Source organism: Euleptes europaea, chromosome 6 (genome assembly GCF_029931775.1).
Source record: "Euleptes europaea isolate rEulEur1 chromosome 6, rEulEur1.hap1, whole genome shotgun sequence".
NCBI classification, from domain to species: Eukaryota; Metazoa; Chordata; class Lepidosauria; order Squamata; family Sphaerodactylidae; genus Euleptes; species Euleptes europaea.
The window spans coordinates 12,323,143-12,345,870 of record NC_079317.1 but is presented as its reverse complement, the minus strand read 5'-3'; the positions used below and the strand labels follow the sequence as shown (position 1 = coordinate 12,345,870).

General features: G+C 49.1%; 2 protein-coding genes across 2 annotated transcripts in view; one reads left to right on the top strand and one right to left on the bottom strand.

The window, feature by feature from the left end:
- The window catches only part of BRF1 (BRF1 RNA polymerase III transcription initiation factor subunit), a 237,084-nt gene that overhangs the window by 127,264 nt on the left and 87,092 nt on the right, over positions 1-22,728 (bottom strand). Inside the window, exon 5 of the mRNA XM_056851232.1 lies at positions 17,961-18,033. Within this exon, the coding sequence (XP_056707210.1) occupies positions 17,961-18,033 (73 nt within the window). The remainder of the gene's footprint in view (positions 1-17,960; positions 18,034-22,728) is intronic.
- Positions 9,141-12,214, top strand: BTBD6 (BTB domain containing 6). The gene is made up of 4 exons (XM_056850942.1): positions 9,141-9,484; positions 10,143-10,233; positions 10,860-10,978; positions 11,169-12,214. The coding sequence occupies exons 1-4, from the start codon at positions 9,171-9,173 to the stop codon at positions 12,199-12,201; spliced, it is 1,557 nt and encodes a 518-aa protein (XP_056706920.1). The 5' UTR covers positions 9,141-9,170; the 3' UTR covers positions 12,202-12,214.

Here is a 22,728-nt window from a genome sequence, read left to right as displayed (position 1 = left end):
CATTTTTATCAATGGCTGTTTAGGTACTCGCAATTTCTCATTCAAAACTCAATTTTCAGTATGCAATACAATTTATATTCGTAAGCTTTTTTTTCCCTCCTTCCGCCTGTGCCACACTTTTCGGTCTCAGGACCGCAGTTGCTCACACAAGCAATAAAAAGGTGCCATGTAACAGCTGTATTGAAGTGATTTTCTATCGAGCATTTTCAGTTCCAAATGAAAAGAATTACATAAACAGTGCTCTTTCGGGGGGCAATTTCTAAGCAAGCAAACCTTACAAAGGCTTTGTGTTCTGCACTTTTATATGTTCTTCTGGAGGGTGGGAGAGAGAACAGTTTTTCTCATTTCCTGCCAGGTAAATTGTTAACTCTTAGAGGCAACTTAATTTCCTTAGCCGATACCCTGCCTGAGCTCGTCTGTTGATAAAGATGAGGCTTTGCTTAAAAACGTTTTGTTTCAAGAGTTCTCGCAAAACTTGCAATTGATGAAATTGGTGTTACCATGGAATTATGGCGCTATTTCCATTTACTCGCACCACATAAAAACATGATTGTGCATATTCAGTGGATCACCAAGAACGACAAAACTTCATACGCTAAAAAGTTTCTGTGTCAACAGGAAGGGGTTTTCAATTTATTTTTAAAGGAGTTAAATTATCCTTTTTTCTTACTGCGAAGATTAATAGCTTTACAGGAAAAACAAGATGTTTTTTTACAGGAAAAACAAGGAGCTTTACAGCAAAAACAAGATGTTGGTTAACTATGATGTAGTTACACCTTCATAGATATTATTATTATTATTATTATTATTATTGTTACTGTTACTGTTATTATTATTACTTATAGTCCACCTTTCTCGCTGAGACTCAAGGCAGATTACATAGCACCAGTCAAGTAAAATGAACAGGATGGGTCTGAATTACAGAAATCTGAAAACAAACAGAAATCTCAAAAAATATGAGCTTTTAAACCTGATACGTTAAGTCAGGGGTGTCAAACATATGGCCTGGGGGCTGGATATAACCCCTTGAGAGCTCTTATCCGGCCCGCAAACCAGCCAAGTCAGCCCCCCCCCCCAACTCTCAATCTGGGCTGGCAAGGCATAGCCCAGCCCAACCGAGTGACATTTATGTCATATCTGGCCCTCGTAACAAATGAGTTCGACACCCCTGCGTTAAGTGTTGTAGAAACTGCCTAATCTGGAGCATATTTACAGTGATAGTAAGCAATACAGTAGTGTAGGCCACAGTCCCTGTCCCTTTTCAAGTGCAACTTTCTGAGCATTTCAGTACAGTATAGTACAGTACAGGGGAGGGGTCGTAGCTCAGTGGCAGAGCATCTGCTTGGCACGCAGAAGGTCCCAGGGTCAATCCCGGGCATCTCCAGTTAAAGGGACTAGGCAAGTAGGTGATGTGAAAGACCTCACCCTGAGACCCTGGAGAGCTGCTACCGGTCTGAGTAGACAACAGTGACTTTGATGGACCGAGGGTCTGATTCAGTATAAGGCAGCTCCATGTGTTCATGTGTGCAAAGTGCTGCCAAGTCAGAGCCAACTAATGGTGACCCCAGCCAAGGAGCTTTCAAGACAAGTGAGAAGCAGAGGTGGTTGACCGTTGCCTTCCTCTGCAGAGCCTTCTTTGGTGGTCTTCTTCCCAAGTACTGACCCGGCTTAGCTTCCGAGGTCGGGCTATACCATGATGCCTTCCCTCTCACAGTCCTATTCACCCGGGCAAAATGTAGACATTCGTCAAATGTTATAAACTAACAGACTCATCTGGAAAGAGCCAAGAACAATCGGTATTCCAACAGAAGCAGAGAAGCAAAGCAGAACGGCTCCCAGTTAGCCACAGCAGATGTATTGCTGCTTGCCTCTATCCTTGCAAACGCGGCAAGAAAGTCCACTTATCATGCACCCCTTAGTGTGTCACTGCAAACCTGGAAAGGTAACTCTTCCGAGTTCCTGTAGATATTCAATTGTCCAGTTATTTTGAGGAGGAGGAGGAGGAGGAGAAGAGTTGGTTTTTATATGCCGACTTTCTCTACCACTTAAGGGAGACTCAAACCAGCTTACAATCTCCTTCCCTTCCCTTCCCCTCCCCACAACAGACACCCTGTGAGGTAGGTGAGGCTGAGAGAGCTCTAACAGAGCTGTAACTTGCCCAAGGTCACCTGGCTGGCTTAGTGTGTAGGACTGGGGAAACAAATCCAGTTCACCAGATTAGCATATGCAGCTCACGTGGAGGAGTGGGGAATCAAACCCTCTTTGAAGCATGCTGATCTTACAAACATTTATACCTCTGACCCGGAATCTGCCAAGGACTTTCGAGTTTGCCTGACTACAGAATCCCACCTGGCTATAACAGCTTGCAACATCTTGGGCAAAGTTTTGGAAGAAATAAAGCATTTATGTCCTCATCGCACCTGCAACATATCTTTTTTTTCCTGTCGTCAAGTCACAGCCGACTTACAGCGACCCCGTAGGGCAGAGCTTCCCAAACTGTGCTCCAAGGAGCACTTGGTGCTCCGCAAAGCATCTCTCAGTGCTCTGTGAAGAGACTGTAAAGAAAAATACTACTGTCGTTCGGTTTAGTACATAGGTGCTAGGTGAAAATTAATGCTCCGTGACTAATTTCTCTCCTGAAAAGTGCTCCATGATTCAGAATGTTTGGGAACCTCTGCCGTAGGGTATTCAAGACGACGTGCAGAGGTGGTTTGCCATTGCCTGCCTCCACCTCACGACCCTGATGTTCCTTGGAGGTCTCCCATCCAGCATGGCGTAGTGGTTAAGAGGGGTGGACTGTAATCTGGAGAACCGGGTTTGATTCCCCACTCCTCCACATGAGCAGCGGACGCTAATCTGGGGCACTGAGTTGGTTTCCCCACTCCTACACATGAAGCCTGCTGGGTGACCTTGGGCTAGTCACTGTTCTCTGTGAACTCTCCCACCTACCTCACAAGGTGTCTGTTTGTGGGGAGGGGAAGGGAAGGAGATTGTAAACCGGTTTGGTAAGCACACAAATACATATACCTATATAGATTTGACACGGACTGTACTGGCCCCTAGATTAAATAAGAAAATTGGTCTGGGGATTTTTGAGGGGGGACTCTATTATTGTTATTAGTTGACTTCATTTATATCCCACCTTTCCCCCCAATGGCAACCCAAAGTGCCTTACTGATATCATTCTCCTCTTCTCTATTTTATCCTCACAATAATCCTGCGAGGTGGGCTAGGCTGAGAGTGTGTGACTAGCCCAAGGTCACCCAGCAAACATCCGTAGCAGAGCGGGGATTAGAACCTGGGTCTCCCAGATCCTAGTCCAACACTCTGGTCACAATCCCACACTGAAAACAAAAGGGTAGACAGCTGCTGGAACTCGCTCTTCCGTGTCTTTTTTCTTCGTTGTTCTTATAGAGAACCGGCATGGTGTAGTGGTTAAGACAGGTGGCCTCTAATCTGGAGAACCTGGTTGGTTTCCCCACTCCTACACACGAAGCCCGCTGGGTGACCAGGGACTAGTCACAGTTCTCTTCGGACTCTCTTGGCCCCACCTACCTCAAAAGGTGCCTATTGTGGGGTCGGGAAGAGAAGGAGACTGTACACCAGTTTGATTCTCCTTAAAAGGGAAATAAAGTTGTCATATAAAAACCAACCCTCTACTTGGCAGGGTGACCCTGCTTAGCTTTCTGAGATCCGACAAGATCAGGCTAGCCTGGGCCTATCCAGGTCAGGGCACAACATATCTACGTCCCACCATTAACTTGTATTCATCTCACATCTATATTGGTCAGGCACAGTGTTACCAAACAGCCCTTTGTGCATCTTTGATATTAGTTTTTTTTAAAATTAGCTTTTACCTGGCTGGTCTGATGTGTTAATTGGAAGTTAAGTGCCTTCGTGTCAGTGAGCTTTCATGAAAGGTATTTTCTGAGGGTGGACTTTTTAAAGGCTTTTGATTACTTTGGTGACGTTAACATGCCCATGAACATATAGCACAGACCTTGATTTATTTACTTCACTTATACGCCGCCTTTCTCCACAATGGGGACCCAAAGTGGCTCTTTGCCTCCATTTTATCCTCACAAGTACCCTGCGAGGTAGGTTAGGCTGTGGGTATGTGACTGACCCAAGGGTTCCCAACAAGCTTCCGTAGCGGTGGGGGAACTACTGGTTCAATGGAGAAGCTATGCTGACAAGACAAGCGGCACTTGTTTTTTCAACTGGTTGCTAAAGCTTCCTAGGGTCTTTCTTTCTTTGTTTTCCCCTGCTCTTAGACAGAGGTCTTGAACAATAAAACTTAAATAAGACCCATTTCTAAAAACATCTCCCTTCTTCTCTTCTCTGCAGCCTCCAAAAAACGAGCAACAAAATAAGTACGCCGAGGGTCAGAGTCCTCTAAGAGGAACTGAACCTTTTGCTCCAAAGTTGCTTGAGAAAATGCGGACCATCTGTTAAAACATGGTATAATCCATTTTAGCCTAAGTTGGTACACGTTAAGGATATTGCAAAAGGATATTTACCAAAGGATATTGCAAAAGGATATTTACCAAAGAGTCCACTGACTGAAGAGGGCAGGGATGCAGCCGGTCTGAAAAAGGGATCCTTAGCATACAGCCCAGCAAAACCATTGAAAAGGGACAATTAAATCTTGAATGCATAAAGATTCTACATAACTCTGGACTAACCAGAGAATCCAGATAGGAAGATTACCCTTAGATAGCAGGCCCAGGGCTAGCGGAGAACATGTCCTCGGAGCATCAAAATGAGTGTAACTCTTCTCTCTCTCTGTGTGTGTGTGTGTGTGTGTGTGTGTGTAAAGTGCCGTCAAGTCGCACCCAACTTATGGTGACCCCTTATGGGGTTTTCATGGCAAGAGACTAACAGAGGTGGTTTGCCAGTGCCTTCCTCTGCATAGCAACCCTGGTATTCTTTGGTGGTCTCCCATCCAAATACTAACCAGGGCTGAACTTTTATCTCTAGCATAGATCAATTCGGCCACATGTTTTTTTACATTGAGCTTCCTAGGGTCTTTGGTTCTTCCAAAAAAATCTATTAGATGACAGCATTTGACTGAATAATAACAACAAATTCTGAGCACTTAATTATCCTGCCGGGTAAGCAGATAGGTACTGGTGGCCTTTCACCAGCTGCAGCATTTCTTGCCAGAGTGGTTCATGCCCTAGTAACACCTGTATTAGACTACCGCAGTGCACTTCACATGGGACAGCCCTTGAAGAGTATCCAGAAACTGTAATTGGCATGGAATGCTGCAGCCTGAATGCTGGCTGGAACAGGCCACAGAAAACCATATAAGTCCTGACCATTGCTCCCACGTGCTTATCCAACAGGATTACAATAAGTGCTAAGTATAGGAACCACATCAGCGACATCCAATCTGCTCCTAAGCCCAATTCCAGGTTCTGGTATTGACCTTTAAAGCCCCATATGGCTTGGAACCAGTGTACATTAAGGACCGCCTACTCCCACATGAATCTGCCCAAACATTAAGGTAATCTGCATGTGCCCGACTTCAGATGCCCCCATCACCTGCAGCCTGACGGGTGGCAACCTGAGAAAGAACCTTCTTGATTGTGATACCAAAGCTAAGGAATTCACTCCCCAAGGGGATTAGTCTGTACCACTTCATCAGCATCTTCTGCTAGCAAGTAAAGGTCTTTTTGGACCACTCAGCATCCCCCTACTGATCCTTCTAGCTGTTTTATTTTTTATTGTTTTATATATGCGTGGTGTAGTGGTTAAGAGTGGTGGTTCGGAGCGGTGGACTCTGATCTGGAGAACTGGCTTTGATTCTCCTCTCCTCCACATGAGCGGCGGAGGCTAATCCGGTGAACTGGTTTGGTTTCCCCACTCCTCCACATGAAGCCAGCTGGGTGACCTTGGGCCAGTCACAGTTCTCTCTGAACTCTCTCAGTCCCACCTGCCTCACAAGCTGTCTGTTGTGCGGAGCGGAAGGGAAGTTGATTGTAAGCCAGTTTGAGTCTCCTTAAAAGGTAGAGAAAGTTGGCATATAAAAACCAGTGGTGTAGTGGTTCAGAACAGTGGTTCGGAGAGGTGGACTCTGATCTGGAGAACCGGGTTTGATTCCCCACTCCTCCACATGAGCGGCAGAGGCTAATCCGGTGAACTGGGTTGGTTTCCCCACTCCTACACATGAAGCTAGCTGGGTGACCTTGGGCTAGTCACAGCTCTCTTAGCCTCACCTACCTCACAGGGTGTCTGTTGTGGGGAGGGGAAAGGAAGGTGATTGTAAGCTGCTTTGATTCTTCCTTAAGTGGTAGAGAAAGTCGGCATATAAAAACCAACTTTTCTTCTTTCACCACTTGGGCCACAAATGTTGCCCACCTTGTGTATAATGTAGCACTACGATTGCCAACTGTGGCTTGGGAATTTTTTTGGAGATTTGGGAGCTGTGCCTGGGAAAGATGGAGTCTGGGGAGGGGGCTCAGTGGGGATGTGATGTCATGGAGTCCGCCCTCCAGAACTGCCATTTCCTCCAGGGAACTGATTTCTGTAGTCTGGAGATCAGCTGCACTTTTGGGAGAACTCAAGGCCCCACCTGGAAGTTGGTAACCCAAGGTAGCAAAGTCTTTCCATCTGGTCCTCCCCACACAAAGCTTCAAACAATAAGCAAGCCCTATAGAAATCAAACATATGTGTGTTATTAAAAAGGTGTGCTTATTCTGGAAAGCCAGCATCACGCGTTTAGTGAAACAGACATCTACTTTATTTTTATTGTTTTCATTATAACGCGCCTTTCTCCCCGTTGGGTAAGCCAAAGCAGATAACATCATTCCCCACTCCTTCATTGTATCCCCATGACAAGCCTGAGAGTTAGGTTAGGCGGAGAGCGTGTGACTGGCCCGGGGTCACCCTGCGAGTTTCCACGGCGGAGTGGGGATTTGAATCCGGGTCTGCCAGATCCACACACTCCAGATTCTCAAAACTCTACGTGGGGGCTTGTTTTTGAGTTTCAAGGATCTGGCCATGGATAGCCCTCTCCTCCGGGCGGACTGACCCTGGGACCACCCTGCTTTGCTTCTCCCCCTTGGAGCTATGAGAGCTGCGACTAGCCCAAGGTTATCCCTCCCTCCTGCCCCCGTGCTCCGAGCGAGCAGGAATGGAAAGGCGCTCGGCGAAGGAGCCCAGGCCGCCGAGGAAGGCGCAGGGGCGCCCTCGCCCGGCTCGCGAGGAGCCAGCCCGGGTCCTCCTCCGCCGACGCCGCGCACAGGCGAGCTCGACGAGCCAGCCCCGCCCGCCCGCCCGATGCCGCCGCCGCTCCAGCGCCTTGCCCTCGCTCGGATCATGGCTCCGGACGCCTCGCCCCAGCCCGCCGCGCAAACTTTCCCGGCCGGGTCTGCTCCAAGAGGCGCTTGGTAAGGAGAGCAGGTACAGTCCCGGGGGGGGGGAGGAAGGCGATGGGGGGGCTTTCTTTTAATAGCTCGGCGGTCGGAGGGGGGGGGAGGTGGCTGGAGAGAGGCTGGAACCGAGCCGTTTCCAGGGCGCCGCCGAGGTCGGGGCTGCGCTCTCGGGCGCTTTGCGAGGCGCCTTCTTTGCAACGGGGGGGGGGGGGCTTCCAGGACGCCGGGGAAAGCGTAGCCCGGCCCCGGTTTGTCGACTCCAGACCCTTCTGGGGCTAGCAGCAGCAAGCGCCGAGGCAAGCTCGGGCCAGCGTCTGTGTCGGGGGGGGGGGGAGATTCCCATGCAAGCTAGTTTGGGGTGGGGGTGAAGAGAAGGCGGGCCTGCAAAAAAAAGGGGGGGCACCAAACTTTCCTCCTCTCCAAAACAAGCGTCCTTTTTGCAAGGGCTGGGGTTTGCCTTCTGCAAAATTTGCAAGCGGCTGTTTGCCTTCGTTTGCAACCCTACGCTTCCCTTTCTGCTCCGGCTTGCCTCTCCTCCTCTCCCCCCCCCCGCCTTCCCTCCAAGAGGAGGGTGAATTTGGGTTTCCTGTAAATTTCCTAAACGGAGGAGGGGCCTGGATGGAGCAGGGCGGTGGAGGGGAGCTGGGGAGGGAGAGAGAGCGAGCGAGCGAAGGGGTGGGCGGGCGGAGGGAGAATGACATATTGTCTGGCGAGAGGGGGGGGGAGGGAGGGAGGCCCTCCCCTCTTCACCCCGCTCGCCGCCGCCGCCTCCCCATTGGAGCAGGCGCCGGTGACGCGCGCCGCCGCTGCTGGCTATTTGAGGCAGGAGGGAGGCGGAGGAGGCAGCGGCCGCCAGAGCGAGGGGAGACGGGCCGGGAGGCGCACACGCACGTCGGGAGGCGCGCACACGCGGACGCCGGAGCCCTTTGCAAAAAATAAATAAATAAATAAACGCGCGCACACAAGAGCGGGAGCAGAAGACGACGACGACGCTCGGAAGGGGGCCGGGGGCTGCCCGCCCGCCCGCGGATACAGAAGGGAGTTTTTGCCTGCCAAGGGCCGGGCGGGATTGCAGCGACCCCTCCCCGCGCGCCGGACTTGGATGCAAAGGACGCCGCGTCGCTTTGCAAGACTCGCGCCGGCCGCCGGCTCCTCCTCTGCAGGGACCGGGGCTTTGAACCGGCGGGGATCCGCTCCTCCCGCCTGCCTGCCTGCCCCAGCGCGCGGGGGCTCGCGGCCCTTTTGCGGCGGAGAGAGCCGCGGCGCCACGCCTGGCGCGGGCGAGCCGGCGAGAAACGAAACCTGCCGAGTTCCGCCCGCCTTCCCTCCGTCCCTCCCTCCCCGGGCAGAAGTTCTCCGAGGAGCCCCCGCGCGTCCTCCGGGGAAGCCGACCCGTCGCGGGAGCGCGGCCGATTCGGATTAGGGGGGGTGCGTGCGCGTCCCTGCGCGCCGGATTGAGGTTGCCGCCGCTCCTCTTCCCGGCCAGGTGAGCAGCCGGCGGCGACTCATTGGGGCATCGGCCCTCCGCCTCTTGCGACGCCTCCGACGGGGGACACAAAGAGCCCGTCTTCCTTACCCGCCCCAAAAACCATAACTGCAAAGTGATCTCCTGCAGCAGCAAACCGAACCAGCCTCTTGGCCTTAAAAGCAGATTATTATTATTTTTGTTCTTTTTAACCAAGCGGGACTGTGCTTTGATGCGGCGGCCGTAGCCGGGGAGGGGTCCCTCTTTTCCTCCTCCCACTCCCCCAGCCGATGCCCTCGGACCATGGTTGCCTCCGGGGCCGGATCATGAAGTGCCTGACTTTCTTTCTTCTGCTTCCAGAGACCTTGAAGAAGTCCAAAAAGAGCGTGCGGGCCGCCAAGGGGGGGCCAGCATGCGATGAGGCCGGGCCCCTCGCCCTCCCGAAGAAGATGGCTGCGGAACTTTACCCGGCCAGCGCCAACCTTGCCAACAGCAACGCCAACGCCGCCAACAGCAAGAAGAACGCCCTCCAGCTCCAGCAGAGCGCCCAGCCAACGCCGCCCCCGCCCCTGCAGAACCTCAACAACAACAACTTGGAGAGCGCCAACTGGCAGTCCTTCCACCCGACCCTGCGGGAGAGGTAAGCCCGGCCCCGCCTGGGCAGCAAAGGTGGCAGCAGCTCCCCGCCTGGGCAGGCAGGCGGACAGACACGCACCAGCCTGCCCGCCGCCGGGGCTGGCAGGGCTCCGCAGGTCCCAGCAGGTAGAGGAGCGGGCAAGCCCCGCTGCAGCCTCCTTGAACATGTGAAGCTGTCTCATACTGAATCAGACCCTTGGTCCATCAAAGTCAGTACTGTCTACTCAGACAGGCAGCAGCTCTCCGGGGCCTCAGGGAGGGGTCTTTCACATCACCTACCTGCCTAGTGCCTTTAACTGGAGATGCCAGGGATTGAACCTGGGACCTTCTGCATGCCAGGTGGATGCTCTACACTGAGCTACGGCCCCTCTTTGCATGAAGGCTGGCTTCCTTGCATGCCCCCGGAGGGCTGGCCAGCCAGGATGCTCAGGGCATTTGGCCCGGCTCCAGGGGCAAGCTTGACTGCCCCGGCCTCCCTACCTGTCTGGCTGCCCTTCCCCTGCCCCCTTTCGGGGGGAGAGGCCAAACCCCCAAGCAGGGCAGAGTTGGTGCCTAGACGGGAGGAGGGCACTTACGAATGCAAAACAAGGAACAACTTGCTGCAGTTGGTTACTTTGTTTATTTACTGGGCCCTTTTCTTTTTTCCTCCTGGAAACTCGCAGGAACGCACTCATGTTCAATAACGAACTGATGGCCGACGTGCATTTTATTGTGGGCCCGGTGGGGGCAGCCAAGAAAGTTCCTGCTCACAAGGTTTGTTGTGGGATTCCCCCCCTTCCCCGATATGGGACGCTCAGGGCAGGTTTATGGGAAGATACCGGAACCCCCTTGCCTCCCCGGTTTCTGCTACCTCCTATCCTCAAACTCCCTTGCTAGGACTCCTAGAAACCGCACTGTACAAAATGCAGTGAAGCAATGTTCAAAACATACAAATACGTTGCAAAAAAGTGCATGCATGCTGAAACTAGCGAGGGGAGGGATGTGTTTTTTCGGGTACCGTGTACTGAACATCATAAGCCAGGGGCGTTGAACTCAGTTGTTATGAGGGCCGGATAGGACATAAATGCCTCGCCAGCCCAGATCAAGACTGGGGGGTTGGTTGGCTCGCAGGCCAGATAAGAGCTCTCAAGGGGCCTGATCCAGCCCCTGACCCTTACGTCTGACATCCCTGATTTAAACTGAACAAACCCACCTTAATACATCCCAGTCCAAGCTTTATAGCTATAATGATGCAGAGGGGAAGAGAGAAAGATGCTGCCCTGGAGTGGTGGGGAGGCTTTTCCATATCCGTTGACTGCAAACTCCTCCTCTGTACTCTAAAGAGAGCTGCCAACCCACTGTAGCTGACTTGGGATATTTTTTTTGTTTGTTTTACACAGTACGTTTTGGCAGTTGGCAGCTCTGTCTTCTATGCTATGTTTTATGGAGATCTTGCAGAGGTCAAATCTGAAATCCATATCCCAGATGTCGAACCGGCAGCTTTTCTAATCTTATTAAAGTAAGTAGCAAGACAGCTCGGGATGACTCGTGTCAATCATGCGTTCTTTTTCTGCGTCATTTAGCAATGTGGACAAAAAATGCATTTAAGTTCATGATAAGATGCGGAATTGAGGCTAGGTGCAGAATTAAGACGGTGGCATAGAGCAGATCTCTTTGCTTAAAGGAGTGTGTCTTTTTTTAACCAATAGGTACATGTACAGTGATGAAATCGACCTGGAAGCAGACACTGTCCTTGCTACTCTCTACGCTGCCAAGAAGTACATTGTCCCCGCGCTGGCGAAGGCCTGCGTCAATTTTCTGGAGACCAGCCTTGAGGCCAAGAACGCTTGCGTCCTGCTGTCTCAGAGCAGGCTCTTCGAGGAGCCGGAGCTGACGCAGCGCTGCTGGGAAGTCATCGACGCACAGGCCGAGATGGCACTGAAATCGGAGGGCTTCTGCGAAATAGACCAACAGACGCTCGAGATCATCGTCACCCGGGAGGCTCTGAACACGAAGGAGGTGGTGGTGTTCGAGGCTGTCCTGAACTGGGCCGAGGCCGAATGTAAGAGGCAAGGCCTGCCCATCTCGCCCAGGAACAAGCGGAATGTATTAGGGAAAGCTTTGTACTTGGTGCGGATTCCGACCATGACTCTGGAAGAGTTTGCCAATGGGGCGGCTCAGTCCGACATCCTCACTCTGGAGGAGAGGCACAATATTTTCTTGTGGTACACCGCTGCCAACAAGCCCAAGCTCGAATTCCCGCTGAACAAGAGGAAAGGACTCGTCCCCCAAAGGTGCCACCGCTTTCAATCCTCTGCCTACCGCAGCAATCAGTGGAGGTACCGCGGCCGGTGCGACAGCATCCAGTTTGCGGTAGACAAAAGGATATTTATCGCCGGGCTGGGATTGTACGGGTCCAGTTCCGGGAAGGCGGAGTACAGCGTCAAAATTGAACTGAAGCGGCTGGGGGCCGTCCTCGCCCAGAACCTGACAAAGTTTACCTCCGACGGATCTAGTAACACTTTCTCGGTGTGGTTCGAGCACCCCGTGCAGGTGGAGCAAGACACATTTTACAACGTCAGCGCCGTCCTAGATGGCAACGAACTCAGTTATTTTGGCCAAGAGGGGATGACCGAGGTGCAGTGTGGGAAAGTGACATTCCAGTTCCAGTGTTCGTCAGACAGCACCAACGGCACGGGGGTACAGGGGGGGCAAATTCCAGAACTCATTTTCTATGCATGAAGCATTTCACTTATGTTGCGTTCCAGTACTGCTAAATGCACATTAAGGGATGCTCTGATTTCACTACACAAAAAAATAAAAAACCCTCCAGCCACAGTACAGAATGTTACCCTACTTACCTATCTACTTACCATCAGGCTATCCAACTAAGTGAAGGAATGCTCTTGAATTTAATCTTATTTTATTTATTCCTAAACTATTTGACTTAATTATTAAACTGCGCCATGCAGGAAAAGGGAGGGGGGAAAGATGTAAAATTTTTGCACGTACCGTGCATTTATTTTGTATATAGATTGAACTAACTTGCAGCTGACTCAAACGGAATGTTCTAAAGTAGAGCGGTTTGAGAATGTTGAATATAAAAACATTTTTACTTGTCCTAAAACCTGTGTGTTTTTGCTGATTACTGGGTCTCCTAAATCTTGTTTCCACGTTACTGTGAGTCAGCTTTAAAACACGAGGATGGATGCAAGGTAGCAATCCTGCACCTATTTATGCAAACTTAGATTCCACTGGTGCCAATACGAGTTAAACACCCATAACTGGCTATAGGATTGTACTGCACAAGGAACATTTATTGTGTTATCTACCAAGGTTTTTGTATTCGTTGAAATAGGTGGGATTCAGCAGCGGCAGGTAGCAAATCTCGTTTCTGTTATTGAAGTCCCCACCCTCCCAAGCAGGGATGTGGGGTGGAAAATCCTCCAGTGCGTTATTTTTCCATTAAATATTTTCCACCCCATACATGTAAATATATTCTGTTTATCTATAGTTGCTGGGCTGCAAATCAGTCATGTTAGATGGGCTAAATGTGGGTTATGAAGCATGGGGCAAAACCCTAGTGCTTGTGCATGGTCCAGGCTCGTACCTGATGTATTTTCCTTCACAAGTACTCCTGCACCTGATTTCCAAACATCTGGAGCGAAAAAGATAACAGCACTAAGTACCAGATCTTTTGCACATTCCAATGGCAGAAGTGGATTTCTCCCCTCTTTGTCTTTCTCTGCCCAAAAGACATGGCCAGAAGACCTTTGCAGACAAAACAATCACACAGGTTGTAATGAGAAGGGAAATCAACCAAGGTCGCTTCTCTTCACCCTTCGTTCAGTAGAATGCCCAGAGGCTCCAATGCTTGTGATACAGTAAAAGACACATGAATCTGCCTTCTGCTGAATCAGACCCTTGGCCCATTAAGGTCAGTCTTGTCTATTTGGACTGTAGCAGCTCACCAGGGTCTCGGGCAGAGGTATTTCACATCACCTACTGCCTGGTCCTTTTAACTGGAGATGGTGGGGACCTTCTGCATGCACAGCAGAGGCTCTAGCACAGAGCCAAGGGCTCTCTCCAGTTTGATGGTGGAAAGAAGGCTAGCTATATAACCCCTGTTAAAGAAAATCTGTTTTCTGCAATACAACAGTCTGCTGGACAGTGCTGTTCTATCAGTTCATCTGCTCAGCTTGTACCTATACAGAAGGATCCGTATGCAGGCAACAAAAATGCCACTACAGTAGACCTCAACCTACCCAGTGTGGTGTGGTGGTTAGAGTGTCAGTTTAGGCTCTGGGAGGTAAAGGTCCCCTGTGCAAGCACCGGGTCATTACTGACCCATGGGGTGATGTCACATCCCGACGTTTTCTAGGCAGACTGTGTTTGTGGGGTGGTTTGCCAGTGCCTTCCCCAGTCATCTTCCCTTTACCCCCAGCGAGCCGGGTACTCATTTTACCGACCTTGGAAGGATGGAAGGCTGAGTCAACCTTGAGCCGGCTACCTGAAACTGACCTCCGTTGGGATTGAACTCAGGTCGTGAGCAGAGCTTGGACTGCAGTACTGCAGCTTACCACTCTGCGCCACAGGGCTCACAGGCTCTGAGAGACGAGTTCAAATCCCCAATCAGCCATAGAAACTCGCTGGGTGACCTTGGGCCAATCACATGTAGCACTTTCACACAGCCTGAAAGATGCACTTTCAGTGCGCTTTAATGATTGTTTTGCAAGTGGACTTTGCCATTTCGCACAGTAAAATCCAGCTGCAAAGTGCACTGAAAGGGGACTGAAAGTGAATTATTTAGGATGTATGAAAGCACCCACAGTCTTGCAGCCTAACCTACCTCGCAGGGTTGATGTGAGGATAGGATGGAGGTAAGCTGTTTTGGGTCTCCATTGGGGGAAAAGGAGGGGTATAAATGAAATAAATAAAACCATACTACAATCACTAGAGATTGGACAATGGGGCATATTTATTGCCCCTTTTTTCTGCTATGTGAACTAGATCTAGTTAAGGTTGGAGATTTTACCATATAATTTTCAAAATCTTGTTTTCTGAATACCGGTAGTTTTGACATCTGTGCTCTTAACATTCTTTGAGGTAGTTTGCTACATCTCATGTATTTAGAGTAAACTAGGGTACAATTGGTTACACAAGTTTATAGAAACTGGTCTGGTATCACTGTTCTTACAAAATCAGACATTGTGGGCAAAATACAGATACTCAGACTATCCTGAATTAGGATACACTATGAAAGAGGGAGGGGTCATCTGGCTTACTAATTGATACCTGCTCAGATCTAAAGAATAGTGCAATTAGTTTGCCCAGGGGTGGTGTAGATTTCTTACTTCCCAAATTGCTGCCCCTCCCATTGTCACATTACTTTTGAAACTGAAGAGGGATTTCACAAACATTTTACAGTGTGGCACAAGGGCCAGCTTTAAAGTCAGAAAGTTAGGCATACGTAGTGCTCAAAGTAACTCTGGATCCTGGGCACTATTTTTGCCCGTTAAAAGAGGAACCGTATTGAAAGATTACCACAAACAAAGGGACAAAAGAAAGTAGCCCAACAACTTCGGAATGCCTTCGGGAGCCAGCATGATGTAGTGGTTAAGAGCGGTGGTTTGGAACGGTGGAGTCTGATCTGGAGAACCGGGTTTGATTCCCCCACTCCTCCACAAGAGCGGTGGACGCTAATCTGGTGAACTGGATTTGTCTCCCCACTCCAACATATGAAGCCAGCTGGGTGACCTTGGGCAAGTCACAGCTCTCTTAGAGCTCTCTCAGCCTCATCCACCTCACAGGGTGTCTGTTGTGGGGAGGGGAAGGTGCTTGTAAGCCGGTTTGATTCTGCCTTAAGTGGTAGAGAAAGTCTACATATAAAAACCAATTCTTCTTCCATGTCAGGATACTCAGTACAAATCCACATGGATGTATCAATTGTATAACAGTTCCCACAACCCAATAATGGCAAATGCCAGGAGCACTGGTATGGTTCCATTTAAGTCAGTGATGGCTCAGAGGTTTGGGAGCCACCTGTGGCTATTCTGAGCACAGTTCCCCAACCTGCCCTATATTTCAGGAAAGAGGGCAAGGCACTTGTCCGGTGGGTCTTCTGGGGGTTCCCACCTAGAAACAGCCACTGTTGAAGGACGAGTAAGCTGGAAGCCTCTCTGGTCCAGGCCTCAAGCCAGAGATGAACTTAAACAGGGCTTTTGGCTGACAACAACTGTCTCAGAGCCACGGACTGACTGCTTTAAATCAACCAGACTACAGCCACGTTTGGTGGCCTCGGTTGTACTCTATAAAAATGGATATGCCGTGAGTCATCCCAATGAACCATGCATTCCAGCACAAAAAGCAAGCAAGTCTAATGGCATTTGGTACAGATGTGGCGAGGGGCGACTCCCTAGAAGCCCCCAATTCCAATGTCAAGCCACCCATTACCTCTCCAACCGGTGAGCAGATCTCGAGGCCCTTGCCTTCCATGGCTAAAATTATGGTCATTAGTCAAGGGTGAGCAGAGGTTTTTGAAAGTTTATGGTCAGTTTTGGAACCTTCTGGCATTTCCTGCTTGGATCCAAAAACATTACTTTCCTGTAAGCATTTACCAATTTTGTGACATTTATAACAATCTGTACACTTTGGGGTGGGGGACCATCCATCATACATGCAAGCAGTACTGTAACCACTTCTCAATACGTTAGAAGTGATAGGAAGTCATGCTGCTGGTTGACTATATGATGCTATTTTCTAGCACTATAAGAGTACGTACATGGGGCTGCCAGCCACTGAGTCAGACCCTTGTTCCATCAAGGTCAGTATTGTCTACTCTGACTGGCGGCAGCTCTCCAAGGTCTCAGGTTAGAGGTCTTTCTCATTACCTGCTACCCAATCCTTTCACATGGATATGCTGGGGATTGATCCTGGGATCTTCTGCATGGAAAACAGATGCTCTGCCAATGTGCCACAGCCCGTTTCCCAAAGTAAATCTTTGGTCATCAAAGGTCATAAAACAGAGCGGCTTGTTTGGGGGCTTCCTAGAGGCACCCGGTTGGCCACTGTGTGAACAGACTGCTGGACTTGATGGACCTTGGTCTGATCCAGCATGGCTTTTCTTATGTTCTTATGTTCTAAAACACAGCTCCATAACTGCTCTGCCTAGGCTAGTCTTTGGCCAGGGAAATGTTCACTAGTGTTCACAACCGCTGTCAAGAACTGACTTTGAAATCCAAATACCGCTGGCAAGATCTACTTTGATTCCTCCAAGGTTCCTCATCGAGCACTGCTCTCTAACAAGACGACTATAAAAACAAAAAATTAAGTGTTGTCAAGTCACAACTGACTTACGGCGAGCCCTTATGGGCATGAGAGGAGAAACAGAGGTGGTTTGCCTTCCTCTGCAAAGCAACCCTGGTCTTCCCTTGGTGGTTTCCAGTCCACATACTAACCATGCCTGACCCAGTTTAGCTTCCAAGCTCTGACAAGCTAGGACTGGTGTCTGGGCTACTAAAAAGATGATTAAAACCACCACAACAACAACCAGCCTCTGCTTAAAGTGAGACCACTGGTTTTTTAAAAAAACTGCTGGTTACTGAACACACGAAGCTGCCTTATACTGAATCAGACCCTTGGTCCATCCAAGTCAGTATTGTCTACTCAGACCAGCAGCAGATCTCCAGGGTCTCAGGAAGGGGTCTTTCACATCACCTACTTGCCTAGTCCCCTTAACCGGAGATGCCGAGGATTGAACCCGGGACCCTCCGCATGCCAAGCAGATGCTCTACCACCGAGCCATAGCCTCCCCCATTTCCCCCTTTCATGATATAGATCTTTAAGCTACCCTTTGCTGTACATGAAAACATATTAAATATATTACCCAGCCTCAGAGAGAAAACTCGTCCTCCCAAGCAACTCCACGTTACAGGGCAGATCCAGACAACTCGGAATGGCCCCCATCCAAGCAGGCTGAGTTTCCCGTCGGTTAAGAATGCACAGCCATTCTCGGGATGCCCCTTCCAGTACACGGCTCCGACTTTAAGCAAACCTATTGCTAAAGTTTTCCAATGTTCATCAGGAGCAGCTGCTACTCAGTTCTACAAGTTGCAACATTCCGCATTTGTGAATGATACCATTTGATCCATTTCTGTGGACTCTTGAATCATGAATTGCGTGCTCAGCCTAAAGTGAAGCCATTCCATTTTTAGCGATACTTAAAGTAAAAAGGACAGAAGTAACCAGAAGAGGAAACCTTATCTTGTTTGCTGATAACAAGAAAAACCACAGCAACATTTTTCTATTCTAAGGTTACCTCTCTACTCCAATAGGCAGATTTCACCTATGGGACCATTTGGACTTAATTTCGAAATGCTGTTTCAATACACACTTAAATACATTATGTAAATGTTTTAGCTTAGAGAAGCTGCCAGGAAATTACGGCCACAAGCATTACCCACATACCAAAAGCCAACTCTTATTAAAAATAATAATAATACCTATAGCAGGAGCATTTATGCAGAGTTCTCTGGCCAACAGGAGGAAAGTTTTTCCCAGCACATAGACATTCACCTGTAGAAGGAGAACAAAAAAAGTTAAATTTGTCTCTAATTTTTGTACACCTGCACCATCAGTTAAGACCAATGGTCTATCTAGTCTAGCATCCTTTTTCACACAGTAGCTAACTAAGGTCTTTTATGAATGGGAGTTTTACCTGAGGTTCGTTGCTGGCTGGACCCACACTTTCCATTTGGGAATCTCTGCACCAGCAGTATCCAAACTCAAATCAAGTCCCACCCTTCAAATGCTGCTTTGTAATTGGCTTACTTCGCAGTGCTTACTGTAAGAGAAAATCCCCCCTAACCCAACTGCCTCATAAAAAAGCATTTTAAGAACAAAAAAAAAATATGGAGCAACCTGAAAGAAAGGAGGGGAGAAATCCATGTCTCGGTTTTAAAAAGCCTTTCTTTTGCTCAAAAAGAGCTCCCGAGGAAGCAGGAAGCATTTGTATCCCCGTCTCTTTACACGCTGCTTTGTGATTGGCTGTGAGAGAAGCCAATCTTCTGTGTCCTGTGCTTTGCCTTCTGCACAGAGATTTCAGCTGGGCTGAGCTCAGGAGATGGAAGAGTCGGGTTAACAGAGGAATGGGAAGACCCGGACATTGTGAGGGCTGGCCAGCGTGGTGTAGTGGTTAAGAGCAGTGGTTTGGAGCGGTGGAGTCTGATCTGGAGAACCAGGTTTGATTCCCTACTCCTCCACATGAGCGACGGAGGCTAATCTGGTGAAATGGATTTGTTTCCCCACGCCTACACATGAAGCCAGCTGGGTGACCTTGGGCTAGTCACACTCTCTCAGCCCCACCTACCTCACAGGGTGTCTGTTGTGGGGAAGGGAAGGGAAGGTGATTGTAAGCTGGTTTGAGTCTCCCTTAAGTCGGCATATAAAAACCAACTCTTCTTCTTTTTCAAGGAACAACTGAGTCAGACAGGGGGTGAACATGAGTCCAAGTACCCATGCATAAAGGACCTAAATGTCCCCAGAAGGTCTACATAAAGAAGACATAAAGGCCAAAGCCTCTCTCCCCACTCCTCCCCATGAACGGTGGACTCTAATCTGGAGAATCGGGTTTGATTCCCCACTCCTCCCCATGAGTGGTGGACTCTAATCTGGAGAACCGGGTTTGATTTCCCACTCCTACACACATGAAGCTAACTGGGTGGCCTTGGGCCAGTCACAGTTCTCTCTGAACTCTCTCAGCCCTACTTCACAAGGTGTCTGTTGTGGGGAGAGGAAGGGAAGGCGATTGTAAGATGGTTCGATTCTCCTTAAAAGGGAAAGCCTTCCTCAGCAGAGTCCTTGGTGGTCCCCAAACCATGTACCGACCATGCTTAGCTTCCAAAATCTGAGGTCGTGCTATATACCATGCCACCTTCCCTCCCAGTGACAGATTAGCGACCTGTTTTTTCCTCAATGGTTCAGTCTTCAAGGGGGATATCACTCTAAGAACATCTGCTTTTTCCTCCCCACCTCAAGTTCAAAATAGATGCCAGGCTCCAGATGGTGTCTGAACTAGGAACACAGACTTCTGCCCCTGAACAGGGATACCAATGTTCACTCTGGTATCTCAGTTCTCCAAGAAACGTATCATGTTATAAACAGACAGTGCCAAAGGAGCAAGTTGAGCCAAAGGTCTCAGCCAAAGGAAAGCTGCAGCATCTTTTCTCAGGCTCCCAGAAGTGTTTCCTCTAAGGCTGGGGAGACAGACAACAAGTCAATTTTTAAAAGAACGGGAAATGGTTTAATAGAGCCGTTGATGCCACAGGATACATCTCGGACTTGACTCGCTATCATCTCTGGGCAAACAGCAAGGAGAGAGGAGATAGGATAAGCACGTATGCCATGGTTCTGCCATTTCACCTTTGACGTTCTGAAAAATATACGATTGTCTGTCTCTGACCTATTCAGCTCCTTTCATCTGCAGCGGAGGCCAGCGCAGACAGCTTAGCTACACGGAAAGACACTCAAGACCGAGGGCACTGGGGAATTCCTGGCCTAAGCGAGTCTCGCGTTTGGTTTTTATCATCGATCGAGAGGAAGTCCTTACGCCCCGCGTGTTATTCTGTCCATCGCTGAACCGGGTTTCTCCACACGGCTCATGCATGTTTAATGCCGGTGCAAAAAGCCATACAGAAAGTCGGTGGTGAGAAATTGGTTTCAACTCCCTCGGCAAGAGAGCGTTACTGATGCTTGAGTTGGGGGAGGGAGCGAACGCTTCATTTTGGAACTCTAAAATATTTATGAGCTAGAGTCGAGGCATTTCTTTTCCTCATGGAGAACACAGAAAACGTTGTTTTTTAATCATCGCACAGCACTCAAGCGAATCAATAATAGGAATGTATTGCTGCATTATGTCAATTTATGGTGCTTTGCTGTCGGTCTTTTGCAAAGCACCTGTCCATTGTTCATGCGCACTTCAAGTGTAATAGCATGTAAGTGCTCCTTCCATTTTGGTTATGCATGTTTGTCCACGCTGATTCCCCTTTCACACACAGTTTAGATCATTTTTTTAAAGTTACATAGAAGAAAAAGATTTGGTTTTTATATGCCGACTTTCTCTACCACTTAAGGAAGAATTAAACAGGCTTGCAATAGCCCTCCCTTACCCTCCCCACAACAGACACCCTGTGAGGTAGGTGAGGCGGAGAGAGCTCTAAGAGAGCTGTGACTAGCCCAAGGTCACCCCAGCTGCCTTCATATGTAGGAGTGGAGAAACCAACCCGGTTCACTAGTCCACCACTCATGCGCAGGAGTGGGGAATCAAACTCGGTTCTCCAGATTAGAGTCCACTGCTCTTAATCGCTGCACCATATGCCAGTTTCTGGTTTTTTGGCTGCCCCTCTGCCTCTGAAGGTCGGTCTCTCATTCTAACTCTGCGAGAGGTGGTGGAAAGTGCTGTCAGCCTACTTATGGTGGCCCCAGAGGGCTTTCAAGGCAAGAGACAAACAGGTGGTTTGCCACTGCCTGTCTCTGCATAGCAAAACTGGACTTCTCTGGTGGTCTCCCATCCAAATATTAATCGGGGCCGACCCTGCTTAGCTTCTGAGACCTGATGCAATCGGGCCAGCTTGGGCCATCCAGGTCAGGGGACAGAATCACTTTAAAAATGAAAACAAGCCTTTTCACCTATCGAAAGAGTTGTTAAGGAGATTTTCTTTGAAAGCCAGTGTGGTATAATGACTTAAGAGACTGGGCTATGAATGAGGACGCTTGGGGTTCAAACCTCGCTTCTGCCACCATCTCTCATAGGGATGCCACCGTTCCCCCTAGCCTCAGCTCTGTGTCTGCAAAACCAAGAAAACATTGCAGATTTATCTCGTGGGATTATTTTAAGGATTACAGAGGTAATGCATGTGAAGCATTTTACATATCTGAACATGAAAGCTATTTTAGGCGGAACGGTTTCAGTTTTCAGTTCTTCCTTTCCCAGCTCTTGCCCACTTGTGCAGCTTCAAGCAACTCTCTGCATTTCTCCACAGCTCTGTGGACTTGATTCCTAAAGGACATGCTGCCAATCACTGTTAACACTCCCGGGTCAATTAAAGACTGGGGGCTCGCTTGTGTTATTTCCCTGTTGTTGCTGCAGCTACTGATACCCAACAGTGGCAACAGGGCTTCCACGTGGCAGTTTCTCTGTGCAGTTTCTCTGCCTTAGAACCCCAGCAACGGCCACCGCCCTCTGCCCCCGGAGCCTTTTCAGGGTTGTTGTTTTTTAATTGAATCATGCTTTTAAACTTTTGGGGGGGAGAAGCAAGGCCGAGTGCTCCCAGGGTCAGTCAGTCCAGAGGACAGGGCTATCCATGGCTGTTAGTCAAAATGGATACTAGTCATGTCAAGTCAAGCTTATTAATACGGTCAACTGACCAATCACGTGCCAACACATCAAAATTTCCAGATACAAGAGTTTTGCACCGCAGAATCACAGACTGCCCATACATATATAGGTGTAAGGCCAATAAAAGCAACCCCTGGTTAAAATTATCACATTAAAATTGATAAAATTGTAAAATATTCTAGCAATCATTCTCTAATAAAGCTCTGCGTACTTTAATAGCAACAGCACAGAACTTGGCAGTTTGGAGCGTAAGCTGAGGGTCTTCTCCTAATAGGAGCTTCTTTGCCAAAAGATCAACTGACTCATCAGGGAATTTGCCAGGTAGGGGGGAAATAAGCTTTGATCTAACTGCATGGTAGAATGGGCAACATATCAGTGCATGTTCGATGGTTTCAATGTCCCCTGTTCCACATGGACATAACCGCTCTGATCTAGGGATCTTCTTATATTTCCCTTCTAAAACAGTCAATGGTAGGGCCTGGCATCTGGCAAGGGTAAAGGCCTTCCTATAATTAATAGACTCAAGATGATAAAAAAAAACTGCAGGTGAGACCAAGTATCTAGATTTATCAGGTACTAGGAAAAATTGTGATTTTCCAAGGTCTGTCTGGCGCTCAATGTCTTCCACCCTTTGCTTCGGATACTAGTCATGATGCATACCTATTCTCTCCAGGAGCAGAGGAGCATGCCTGTTATATTAGGTGATTTGGAATACAGGCAGGATAATGCTGCTGCAGTCATTTGCTTGTGGGCTTCCTAGAGGCACCTGGTTGGCCACTGTGTTGACAAACCGCTGGACTTGATGGACCTTGGTCTGATCCAACTGGGCCTTTCTTATGCTCTTTTGTCCTAGGGATCGGGGGACCCCAAGCGGC